Source organism: Heterodontus francisci, chromosome 2 (assembly GCF_036365525.1).
Source record: "Heterodontus francisci isolate sHetFra1 chromosome 2, sHetFra1.hap1, whole genome shotgun sequence".
NCBI classification, from domain to species: Eukaryota; Metazoa; Chordata; class Chondrichthyes; order Heterodontiformes; family Heterodontidae; genus Heterodontus; species Heterodontus francisci.
In genome coordinates this window covers 120,368,829-120,381,839 of record NC_090372.1, presented here as the reverse complement: position 1 = coordinate 120,381,839, position 13,011 = coordinate 120,368,829, and the positions used below count along the sequence as shown (strand labels likewise).

Here is a 13,011-nt window from a genome sequence, read left to right as displayed (position 1 = left end):
GACTACTAGCCCCCTGCCTTCCAGGAGTTCTCCTGCAATTAAGAATGTAGCATGCAGCACAAAGTTGTCTCATAGCCTGCCTGGTCTACCTTACAGTAAACAAGCCCAAGTGAAGTCCACATTGACCTGTATGTGAGATTGGGAGGGCAATGACATGCATGCACAGTCCTCCTATGGCTCAATCGGACATAGAATCATAGGATAACACAACAATGAAGGAGGCCATTCAGGCCATCATGGCCATGCCAACTATCCAATTAATCACATCCCCCTGCTCTTTCCCCATAGCCTTGTAATGGTTTTCACCAAGTATTTATCCAATTCTCTTTTGAATCTGCTTCCACAACCTTTTCAGGCAATGCATCTCTGTCAGAACGGTTCACGATTTTGAACAAATGTCCTCTTAATCATCTCTACTTTAAAGGAAAACAACCCCAGCTTCTCCACATAACTGAAATCCCTCAGCCCTGGTACCATTCTACGAAATCTCTTCTGCACCCTCTCATAGAACTTGACATCCTTCCTGAAGTGTGGTGTTCTGAACTGAAAGCAATACTCTAGCGGAGGCCTAACCAGTAGCTTATAAATGTTTAGCCTACCTTCCGTGCTTTTGTACTTTATTAATAAAGCCAAGGATTCCTGCACCGCCCCCCACCCACTTCAAATCTGTAATATTTAGTTCAAATTGTGTCTCCTGATTTTTCTGACCAAAATGTTTCACTTCATAAAAATTTAAATTTCGTCTGCCATCTGTCTGCCTATTTCATCAGTCTGTCCATGTCTTTTTGAATTGTTACTAACCTCCTCATTGTTTATTCCATTTGCAAGCTTCATAGCATCTTCAAACTTATTTAAACTCTCTATACTCAAGTCTAGGTAGATAAGTAGGTAGGCAGGTGGGCCACTAAGTAGCTAGGTAGATAGGTTGGTCAGTAAGTCAGACAGACAGACAGACATTGACAAAGCAAGGGTCCTACTACTGACCTCTGAGGAACATCACTATACAGTCCTCCTGTATGAGAAACAACCATTCACCACTCCTCTTGGCTTTCTGTCCCTTCGTCAATTTTGCATCTGTGCTGCCACTGTCCCTTTAATCTCATGAACTTGAGTTTTGTTAACAAGTCTATTAAGTGGTACTTTGTTAAAGTGAAATTATTGGTTATCCACAGGGAAGCTAATGAAGTTGCCAGCTCTGGTGTCAGTCATTTACATGAAATACCTGCGCGCAGAGAATGACTGACGTACCCTGCAGCAGTCTGGAATAAGCTTTCGGCATGGAAGTGTAGGGAAGAAGTGACCCTGACATCCACTACTAGCCCCCTGCCTTCCAGGAGTTCTTTTGCAATTAAGATTGTAGCATGCAGCAGAATGTCCCATAGCTTCTGAAAGTCCTTACATGAAATGCACTACCCTCATCAACTGTCTTGTTACTTCAAGAAACTGAATCAAGATAGTCAAACATGATTTTCCTTTAACAAATCTGTGCTGATTTCTTTGTCATCTTCTCCTTTGAAATAATGTAAATACAAAGAGAATCCATAATGAAACCACTGTCCCAATTTGTAGGTGTAAAACCAAAAATCAATAGTCCAGAACCTACGGCCATAAAGTCTCTGGCACTGAGCTGACCAAACATTAAAAAAAATCAAAACATTAAACTTCCAGACTGTCCCTTTAAATTAGCTTGTATTCAAAAGTGCAACTGTGAAATCACAATTGATATGAGCAAAACAAAGAAATAGTGCTGCTGGTCTATAACAAAGTCAGGAAATAGCATTGATGCTTAAATGACATCCTGATGTTATAATCACCCGCCTATTTCTCCACCATGTAATCATTCATCCAAAATGCATGCTGACTGAGCGCAGCTAATCTCCGCCTGTATTTATGCTCCATTACACCCCACGTGCACTCACTTATGAGGCTGAATGGAGCTGAAAATTAGGGTTCATATGTCTTCCATTTTTTCCGATGCATGGGGTTGAGATGAAAAATTAATTAATATCTTGACAGCTATTTTCACCTAGGGGATAAAATGAGGGATAAATGAAAACAATGGTTACAGGGCACTCAAATTTTCAGGTTATATAGCGATAATAGGAAATTTAGTAGAATGAAAATTTTGCATGCATTCCCGTATATAATTCACCCACTGCATTTTTACTTGCCATGACATACAGTGAAATTAATAGCTTACCCACAAAACCTTGTTTTGTCCAAATTTTGATGGAGGAGTCTGCTGCTGCTGAAGCAATCAGCAATTTTGGATGTTCACCCAAGCCAACAGTTTCATAAATAGTCGTTACAGCACACACAGCTCCTGAATGTCCTTCTAACTGGGTGGATGCTGCAAACTGAATCACACAAGTAACTTATCATTCATAAAAGAATGCATATAACAATTATTGTCTATTTTGCAACAAAATGCTAATAATGGCTGCAGAGGAAGCATGGGACAAGATCGCGGATGGATCTGTAAACAAGAATTTTAAATTCGATCCACTTGGGTAAAGGGAGCCAATACAGGTCAGCAGAGATAAACGTGATGGACAAAAAGGACAACGCAAGATCAAAGACAGACATTCTGGGTGATTTGGAGTTTATGAAGGTGCACATCAGGAAGCTGCGAGGAAGGCACTGGAAAGGTCTAGAAGCAACAAAGATGTGACTAAGGATTTCAGTGAAACTGGGGTTTAAGAAGGCGCAGAGACAGGAAAGGCTAAGAAAGTGAACGCATTATAGGAGATGGAGTTTTAAGGTTAGCTTTAGGTTGAATGGAACACTCAGTGTATATGCCACCTATATCAGACACCAAACAAACAGCTGGAGGGAGGTGCAACGGTGGAGAAGAAAGAGGATGGATTTGATGGCAAGTGCGTGAGCCAAAAATTATAGCTTTAATCTTTGATATTCTGTAGGAATTTCCAGCCCGTTCACAGCACTGTCAGACAGGCATTCTAATAGTACAGAGTTGGTAATGAGGTTGAGGGAAGTATGGAGATGTAAAAGTGGACGCAATTTGCATACATGTGGAAGCTGGCCCAATGTCTACGATGTCACCAAGGCGCAACACGCAGATGATGAAAACAAGAAGGAATTTTGGGGGAACTCTGGAGGTGATGGTACAGGAGCTGGTGAAAAAGCCATTATAGAAATAGGCTAATTGCATGGGAACAGGTAGGACCAGACAAAAGAAGAAAGGCGGTCCAGTATCAGAATCGTTACACTACTGTACTATATTATTCACCGTGTTACTTACAAAGGAGAACTGTGCTCCAAAATTATTTTTCCTACTAAGTTTACAACATAGAACTTCAGAAAAAAAGGAAGATTATAACTTTAAACATGCTTCTAATTTCTTGTACAAAATTTGGAATGATAAATTTCTATTACCAAGTTTATCTGTCCTGTTTTGAGGTTACCAATGATTACAATAAAAGGCAAACACGTTTTCCTGAGAAAGCGTTATTTCCAAATCTACTATTGGAAACTGAACAGAAAAGATAGTTGTGAATTAAACACAAAAATAAAAGCAAAATACAGCGAATGCTGGATATCTAAAATAAAAAGATGGCTGCTTTAGAATCTGATAACTGACCTTAAAATTCTGCAACTCCCAAATAATCAGAGCATTATCAGACCCTCCAGACACAAGTTCTGTCTCAGGACCTGGAACACAAATAGGTGACTTAAAAAGTGGATACAATGTTCAGTTGTATGTAGAGTAAAACACCAGAAGCAGATATTCTCCCATTTCTGCAAATCAATCATATCAAAGGATTCAGAAACAGTTTTTAGTATTGCTCTATGGACCAGCTACTAACGTTCTTACAGTATGCAAGTTGCTTGAAAATGTCTTGGTTACACAAAGAGTAAGGATACTTCTGAAATCAAAGATTCAAAGAGAAATTCTCAAGGACGACTAGGGATGGGCAACAAATGCTGGCCTTGCCAGCAACGCACACATCCCAGGAAAGAATAAAAAAAAATTCAGCTTATGCTGAACTCCAAGCTTGCACTCTGCAATTTGCTCAAACAGATTTCCAAATGATGCACAGATAGGATGACATAGAGTAGGGTGAGAGGAGGCTCAGATGGAGCATAAACACCAGCATAGACCAGTTAAGCCGAATGGCCTGTTTCTTTACTGTAAGAATGTAATTCTATGTAAATTTGATAGTAAATGGATTATACATTGAAAACTTCCTAAGAATTTCTGTAATTGAGACTGTAAGGTCTAAAGTGAATCAAACATTTCAAATTAAACGGAATCACAACCACACCGGTCTACAGAATTTAGAATAAAAACCAGAAAATGTTGGAAATACTCAACAAGTCAGGCAGCATCTGTGGAGACAGAAACAAAGTTAACATTCCTGGTCGATGACCGTTCATGAGAACTAGGAAAAGTTAGAAAATTAACAGGTTTTAAGCAAGTGAAAGGAGAGAGTGGGAAAAGAACAAAGGGGAAGGTCTGTGATAGGATGGAAGACAAAAGGAGCTATATGACAAGAGTTTTATGGTGCAGGACCAAAGGGAGTGGTAATGGGACAAGTATACAAATAAAACCTCTGTCTGGAGGAGGTGTGAACGGCAGAATGGTGAACAACTGCTGTCCAAAAGTAAAAACAAGAGAAAAATAAGAGTAAAATTGAAACCTACAAAAAAATGGAAACAAAATGAGGGCAGAGATTGCAGTCTAAAATTGTTGAACTCAATGTTGAGTCCAGAAGGCTGTAAAATGACTAATCGAAAGATGAGGTGTTGTTCCTCAAGCTTACATTGAGCTTCGCTGGAAACTGCAGTAGGCCGAGGACAGAGAGGTCAATGTGACAGCAAGATGGAGAATTAAAATGAGGCCTCGTTTGCTGAGAACGGAACAACTAGGTGACACAGTACTGGCACATGCGCAAATGCAGCCTCATCGACTGAAGCGTCACTGTTTGCAAAGTCTCAGGCAGCTGCCAGTAGTAAAGACAGCGCTGCTCAATTTGACACAAAAGCGAATTAAACCCAAACCCTCTCAATGGCTGCGATCGCCACCTCAATCGCCGCATTCCGTTTCCTGCTCAATCGCCGCTTTTAATCCCCACTCCTGTCTGCTCACCATTCCTGACTACATGCCGCTCACGACCCCCACCGCTCGCCCACACTGCTCCCGACTGCTTGGCACTCCCCACCTATTCGTTCGCTTCGCCGCTCCCTCCCCTTCCCAGTTGGCTGCTCACTTCCCCCATCTCCCTCGCCAGCTGGCCGCTCACTCCCTTCCACCCACCACCCCCCGACACCACCCCCCCCCCCCCCCACCTCCTGTCCCGGCAGGCCACTCGCTTCCCCCACCTCCCTCGCCAGCTGGCCGCTCACTCCCTGCATCTTAAAAGAACATCCGTCCATCAGTACTTACCACAATCATCTCTATGAGCCCACTGTACACAGTTAACTCTTCCTTTGTGTCCATTCAGAGTTTCAGTCACATTTATTTTCTGTTGGAGCAAAGACAATTAAAATAGCAAGAGAAATTGTTGGATGATTAGTTAACAGTGCTGAAAGCTGCTACTACAATTACTCACACAGCGCACTGTTCTATGCTTGGTAATACAACAGGCACAGACCAGGTGCAGATGTAGGCACTCCCATTAGTCAGAAAGAAAATCTGCAAGGCACCCTGCTTTAACCAGATGAGCATAAGTTTGTCAGACTTAAATTCAAACTTTGGTTTGTGACACACTTTTCTCCCTCTCAAAACTAATACCAAATTCAATTATATAATGGTCACCATTCGCACAATGTTCCCTTACAGTCAGACTCGTAACTAATTCTGGCTTGTTGCTCATCAAAGATAGAGTATGGCCTATTCCCTGTTGGTTCTAAATGTATTATTGTAGAAAACAGTCCTGAATACTAGAAATTCACTGCCTTTACTACTTGAACTGTTCTGCTCCTTCTGGTCTATGCAGAAATTAAAATATTATAACTACATTGTTTTTGCTACATGCTTCCCCCATCTCGCCATCGATACATCCACCCACAAAGATCACCATCAGGAGGTCTGTTAACAACTTCCATCAGAATCCTTAATTGCTGTTCCCTAACTCTAGCCATTGTTTTTCCACTGCATGATCACCCCTACAGAAATCCTTTCTTTCTACTGCTGTAATTGTATTTTTAGCACTATTTCCAATCCACCTTTACTAATTTCCCTGTCCTTTCTAAAGATCCTATAGACTGCAATATTTCGCTCACAATCATGTCCGGTTTGTAGCTACGTCTCTGCAATGGCTACAAAATCGGAGGAACATAAGCAATAGGAGGAGTATGCCATTCAGCCCCTTGACCTTGCTCCAACATTCAATAAGATCATGGCTGATCTGATTGTGACCTGAACTCTACTTTCCTGCATGCCCCCTGCCCATAACCATTGACTAGCTCAGCCTTCATTACATTCAATGACCCAGCCTCCACTGTTCTCTGGGGTAGAGAATTCCAAAGATAACAAGCCTCAGAGAAGAAATTCCTCCTTAAGGCCATCTTAAGTGGGTGACCCCTTACTTTGAAACTGCACTCCCCTGTTCTAGATTCCACCATGAGGGGAAGCCTCCTCTCAGCATCTACCCTGTCAAGCCCCCTCAGATTATGTTTCAATAAGATCATCTCTCATTCTTCTAAACTCCAATGAGTATAGGCCCAACCTGCTCAACCTTTCCTCATAAGACAACCCCTTCATCACAGAAATCAACCTAGTTAACCTTCTCTGGACTGTCTCCAATGCAAGTCTGTCACTCCTTAAATATGGAGACCAAAACTGTAAGCTGTATTCGAGGTGCAGTCTCACCAATGCCCTGTACAGACATAGCAAGATTTCCCTACTTTTACACTCCATCCCCCTTGCAATAAAGGCCAACATTCCATTTGCCTTCCTAATTACTTGCTGTACCTGCATGCTAACTTTTTGTGATGCATGTACAAGGACACCCAAATCCCTGTGCACCGTGCCACTCTGCAGTCTCTCTCCATTTAAATAATATTCTGCTTTTCGATTCTTCCCATCAAAGTGGGCAACCTCACATTTTCCCACATTATACGCCATCTGCCAAACTTTTGCCCACTCCCTTAACCTATCTATATCCCTTTGCAGACTCTTAATATCCTCCTCACAACTTGTTTTCCTACCTATCTTTGTATTGTCTGCAAATTTGGCTACAATACACTCGGTCCCTTCATCCAAGTCATTAATAGACAGCAAATAGCTGAGGCCCCAGTACTGATACCTGTGGCACCTGCCTAGTTACAGTTTGCCAACCTGAAAATGATCCATTTATCCCTACACTCTTTTTCCTGTTAGTCAGCCAATCCTCTCTCCATTCTAATATATTATGCCCAACAATATGAGCTCTTATCTTGAGTCATAACCTTTTATGTGGTACCTTATCGAATGCCTTTTGGCAATCCAAATGTACTACATTTACTGGGCTCCTTTATCCCTCCTGTTTTTTACATCCTCAAAGAATTCTAATAAATTTGTCCCTTTCACAAAACCATGTTGACTCTGCTTGATCGTATTATGATTTGCTACATGTCCTGTGTCATGCAGGCCCCCACCTGCCAAGAATTAGGCACATTAATTTCGCCACACGGACATTAAATTTCAAATTGTTGCCGGGAAGAAGAGAAGGCCTGTGACAAGGAGTTGCCTTTTTTTTGCATATTAACAGATACTGTTTGGAACAAAGGAGCTATGCCCTGCTCCAATACAATCCACAAACAGGCGTGGTCAAACCAATTAGTCACATGACTAACCTGTTTGGCAGTCTGGGTTTTTTTTTTCTGATTTGTACAGTTAGAACTGAAAGCCTGCATAAAGCAGAATGTTTCTGCACTGAAGACCCCCTGTCTGTCGATCTCCTCCCATCTCTTTCTCACATAACTCCAAAACCCACTGAAAACACGTGAACCCAAGAGAGAAAGGTCTCCTACAATGAACAAGGTTTAAGAATACTCGGCCCCAATGAAAAGCAAGATCTACCTACAATCGAGGGCTCGACAGTGAGCTCAAAGAACCGTAACAACTCCTCAGATATTGCCTCAAACCTTTCCACTTTATTTTTCTTCTGCTCTTTTCTGTCTCTGTTTGCATGTGTGCATCGCATATGCATGCTAGCATGGGAGCATCGTGTATCTGTAAGCGCCAACTGAATTAGAGTTTAAGTTTAGTTTAATAAATTTCAACTTTTCTTCTTTAAACCTAAGAAAGCCTGTATGTACTGGTTTCTTTGCCTTATAATTGGAAAGCAGTGAACAACAATTCACCAAAGGGGAGCTAAAAACAGTGTGTTTAAAAATAAAACCCTGTTACAGTAAGACCAGGTGAAAGCTGAAAGGGAACCCTGGACGTCTTTTTCACCTGGTTGCAACACCTGCTACTACTTCCTTCATAATGGATTCTTGCCATTTCCTTGTTTCCCATTATTAATTCCCCAATCTCATCCTCCAAAGGACCAACGTTAACTTTAGCTACTCTCTTTTTATATACTTGTAGAAGCTCTTACTGTCTTTTGTTATATTTCTTACTAATTTACTCTCATATTCTAATTTCTCCCTCTTTATTTTTTTAGTCATCCTTTGCTGGTTTCTATAATTTTTCCAATCTTCTGGCCTACCGTAAGCTTCACAGCACTGTATGCCTTTTCTTTCAATTTGATACCATCCTTAACTTCCTTAGCTAGCCTCGTAGAGTCTTTATTTCTCAATGCAATATATCTTTGTTCAGAGTTATGAAATATCTCCTTAAATGTCTGCCACTGCTTATCTACTGTTACCTATTAACCTATTTTCCATATCCACTGTAGCCAACTCTATCTTCATATCTTTGCAATTGTTTTTATTTAAACTCAAGACACTAGTTTCAGACCCAAGTTTCTCACCTTCATATTCTTTAAGATGAATTTATACTTCCAACTCAGTTCTATTTCTTGTACTACATGCATTCATGTACCCTTTTTGGATAACTGTTCCCACTGTGCCTATATGTGTGCTCAACTGTGTGACTTACTGTTTGGATCTTCCACTCCCACACCTCAAACCAGTTCAGCAGCTGATGGGGACTAATGCCCCTCCAGATCCTTCTTCCCCTTCACTTCCCTCTGACTCCACCCCTTCTGATCTGACCCCTTGATATGGACTCACTATACCTTCTGACCTTCCCCTCTCTGACACTGAACGTTCTGTACTCAACAACGCCCCCACCTCAAATGAATTTCACTCTTCTTCCGTCGCCTTCGCCTCCGGACTCACTTCTTTGACCAGGAGTCCTCCCCCCGACCAGCAGACCCATTCACTCGCCTCCAGCGTTCTCCTTCCACCTGGACCCCTCCCTCTGGCCTCTTACCTGCTCTTAATCTTTTCAGTGTAAACTGTCAGCGAGACATCGGCTGTCTCAATTTCTCTGCCCCCCTCACTCACTCTAACCTGTCCCCCTCTGAACTTGCTGCACTCCGTTCTCTCAGGTCTAACCCCGATATTGTCATCAAACCTGCTGACAACGGTGGTGCTGTTGTTATCTGGCGCACCGACCCCTACCTTAGAGGCTCAGTGCCAACTCTCAGACACTTCTTCCTACTTCCCCCTGGACCATGAACCCACCACCGAACATCAAGCTACTGTCCATAGGACTGTCACTGACCTCATCTCCTCTGGAGATCTTCCCTCTACAGCTTCCAACCTCATAACCCACAACCCCATACAGCCGCTTCTACCTCCTTCCTAAAATCCACAAACAGGACTGTCCTGGCAGAACCATTGTTTCAACCTGTTCCTGCCCCACTGAACTTATTTCATCCTATCTTGACTCTATCTTTTCTCCCCGGTCCAGTCTCTTCCCACCTACATCCGTGACTCTTCTGAGGCCCTACGTCATTTTGACAATTTCCTAGCCCCAACCGCCTCCTCTTCACTATTGACGTCCAATCTCTCTACACCTCCATCCCCCACCAGGACAGTTTGAGGGCTCCCCGCTTCTTCCTTGAACAAAGGCCCAACCAGTCGCCATCCACCACCACCCTCCTCCACCTGGCTGAACTTGTTCTCACATTGAACAACTTCTCCCTTCAACTCCACTCACTTCCTTCAAGTAAAAAGCATTGCTATGGGTACCCACATGCATCCTAGTTATGCCTGTCTTTTTGTGGGATATGTCGAACATTCCTTGTTCCAGTCTCCTCGACACTGGAGAGATCAAATGCAGATTGAGTAACTACTATGCGGAACACCTCTGCTCTGTCCACAAGCATGATCCTGAGCTTCCGGATGCTTGCCATTTCAATTCACCACCCTACTCCCATGCCCACATTTCTAGCCTTGGCCTGTTTCAGTGTTCCAATGAACATCAACACAAGCTCAAGGAACAACACCTCATTTTCTGATTAAACATTCTAAAGCCTTCCCGGCTCAACGAGTTCAATAATTTCAGAGCGTGACTGGCCTTTTTTATTAATTTTTTAACCATGTGCCTGCCTTAAACTTGGCTTTTCATGTTTGTGCTTTTGGACAGAGCTGTTCATTATTCTGTCATTAACACTCTCTCTGGACTAATGCTTTGTCTTTCACCACACCATTAGCACTACCTTTGCCTTTGTTCCATGACATCTTTGTCATTTCATCTCTCCTGTCCTTGGCCCTATCACACAACGTCCCTTTTGTTCGCTTCTCACCCACCTCAGCATAACTTGGTGGAACCTATTCTGAGTATTTCCTGACAACACAAAGCATGATCGTTGATGTCATCAGTGCAACTGAACATTTGTCCGCTTGCCAGTATGGATCTGCACATATGCGCGTAAACGTCACCAAATAATTACATCAGATGGAATGACGTCAGTGTTGCTTCACAGCTCAGCAGCCACAATCGCCGCCTCCATCTACTCCCAACAGTATTCCATTTTCTCCCGCATTCAGCGTCTCAATTGCTGCTTCTCACCGTTCTCTCTCCCACCTGCTCGCCACTCCATCCTGCCTCGCTGTTGGCAGCCTACTCACTCCCCCCACCACTTCTCTGGGCAGTGAGGCGGGGAGCGAGCAGCGGGATAGAGTGACGAGCAGACGGGTGCAGAAAAGAACAGCAAGATGGAACAGCAACCAGTCAGGGGCTGCGGGTTGGAGCAGCGAGAAGGCGGCCGTGGGAGTGAACAGGTAAAAGAAGCAGCATTCGCAGGAGGGAACGGGAAACTGAATGCTGCAATTCAGACAGCGAGCAGGAGCAGAGTACTGTTGAGGGGGGGTGTGGCCATCAAGGGGTGACAGTGTTTGGGTTCGATTCGTTTGTATCAAATTGAACAGCCCCATTTTTATTACTGGCAGCTGCCTGTAACATGGCAGACAGTGACACTTCTGTTGATGAGGCTGCATTTGCGCATGTGACAGTACTGTGCCACCTAGTGGTCACATTGTCAGCAAACACAACCAAACCGATTACATTTCTAACTTTTGCCAGTTCTGATGAAAGGTCACAGGCCAGAAACATTAACTCTTCTCTAGCCACAGATGCTCCCAGACCTGCTGAGTATTTCCAGCACATAAATAAGGTATCTAGCAAAAGAAGCAATGACAACACAGAAAAACGTTTTTGCACATGGAGTGATTAGGATCTGGAATTCACTGCTTGAGAGTGTGCTGAAGGCAGGTTCAACTGAATCATTCAAGAGGGAAATGGATTGTTATCTAAAAAGGAAGGTGGTGCAGGGCTGAAAGAAGACAGGAGAGTGGCACTAGGTAAACTGATCCTTCAGAGAGTCAGCACAGACAAAACTCGCCAAATGGTCTCCTCCTCTGCTGGAACAATTCTATGTTCTGGGCTGTTTCCAGCCTGGCAATTAGCCTCTGACTGACCTCAGTACACGCCTATTCAGACCACGCCCCATATTGGTCAGATTAACAACAGCAGCAAACTGTCCCAGCCCTGCTACAGAGCCCACACCAAACCGGCTCCTGGTCATCCAGAAGCTCCAGCTCCGATTTAAATCTTTACCTCCGGTTCGTAAATCACAACCGAACGGCAGCTCCCGAATGCCACGCGCCCTCCTCTACCCCAGGACAGCGTATGCGGAGTCCTGTTCGCACAACGCGCAACGTGAGCCATCTCCACGGGCGCCGCCATCTTCATTCCACCCGTCACCTCTGACCCACCCTGAGACCGGTCAAAGGGCGCGCGTGCGCACACATATCAGACTTCCGTTCGCGTCAGAAGCAGAGGTTGTGTCCAGGCAGCGTGACGCAAACAATGGCAACAATGAAGTGGAGAACACGTGAGTGCACTGAGTGTCGTGCACATTTGCTCCATGCAAAGGAAGCAACTGTAGAGAAAGAGTCTGCAAATAGTGTGAGGTACATGTCACAGCCAGTCTGCAAAGTGCCTGGTATATACATTGGAAACAATTTGCAGACAGACCAACCCTATCATCTCATAAATCATGGAACAAACTCTTCAAGATCAATAGATACTACCATACAAAAATTATAACACAGAAGGAGGCCATTCAGCCCGTCGTATCCGTGCAGGCTGGAAAAAAACTAGACCCCCCCCCCCACAATCGAATCCCACCTTCCAGCACCTGGGCCATAATCTTGCTGGTTACAGCACTTCAAGTGCATGTCCAGGTACCTTTTGAAAGAACTGAGGGGTTCTGCCTCCACCACTGTTCCTGGCAGTGAATTCCAGACACCCACCACCCTCTGGGTGAAAAAGTTTTTCCTCATGTCCCCTCTAATCCTTCTACCAATTATCTTAAATCTGTGCCCCCTGGTAACTGACCTCTCTGCTAGGGGAAACAGGTCCTTCCTGTCTACTCAATCTAGGCTCCTCAATTTTGTACACCTCAATTAAGTCACCCCTCAGCCTCCTCTGTTCCACGGAAATCAACCCTAGCCTTTCCAATCTTTTCTCATAGCTGCAACATTCGAGCCCTGGAAACATTCTTGTAAATCTCCTCTGTACTCTCTCCAGACCAATTACGTCCC

At 43.7% G+C, this 13,011-nt stretch overlaps 1 protein-coding gene across 1 annotated transcript in view; it reads right to left on the bottom strand.

The window, feature by feature from the left end:
* The window catches only part of elp2 (elongator acetyltransferase complex subunit 2), a 201,570-nt gene extending 189,400 nt beyond the window's left edge, over positions 1-12,170 (bottom strand). The window contains exons 1-4 of the mRNA XM_068010006.1: positions 12,023-12,170; positions 5,408-5,486; positions 3,602-3,672; positions 2,201-2,357 (exon numbers count right to left, since the gene is read on the bottom strand). Coding sequence (XP_067866107.1) covers positions 2,201-2,357; positions 3,602-3,672; positions 5,408-5,486; positions 12,023-12,157 — 442 coding nt within the window. The 5' untranslated portion in view covers positions 12,158-12,170. The remainder of the gene's footprint in view (positions 1-2,200; positions 2,358-3,601; positions 3,673-5,407; positions 5,487-12,022) is intronic.
* Positions 12,171-13,011: the final 841 nt, after the last annotated feature.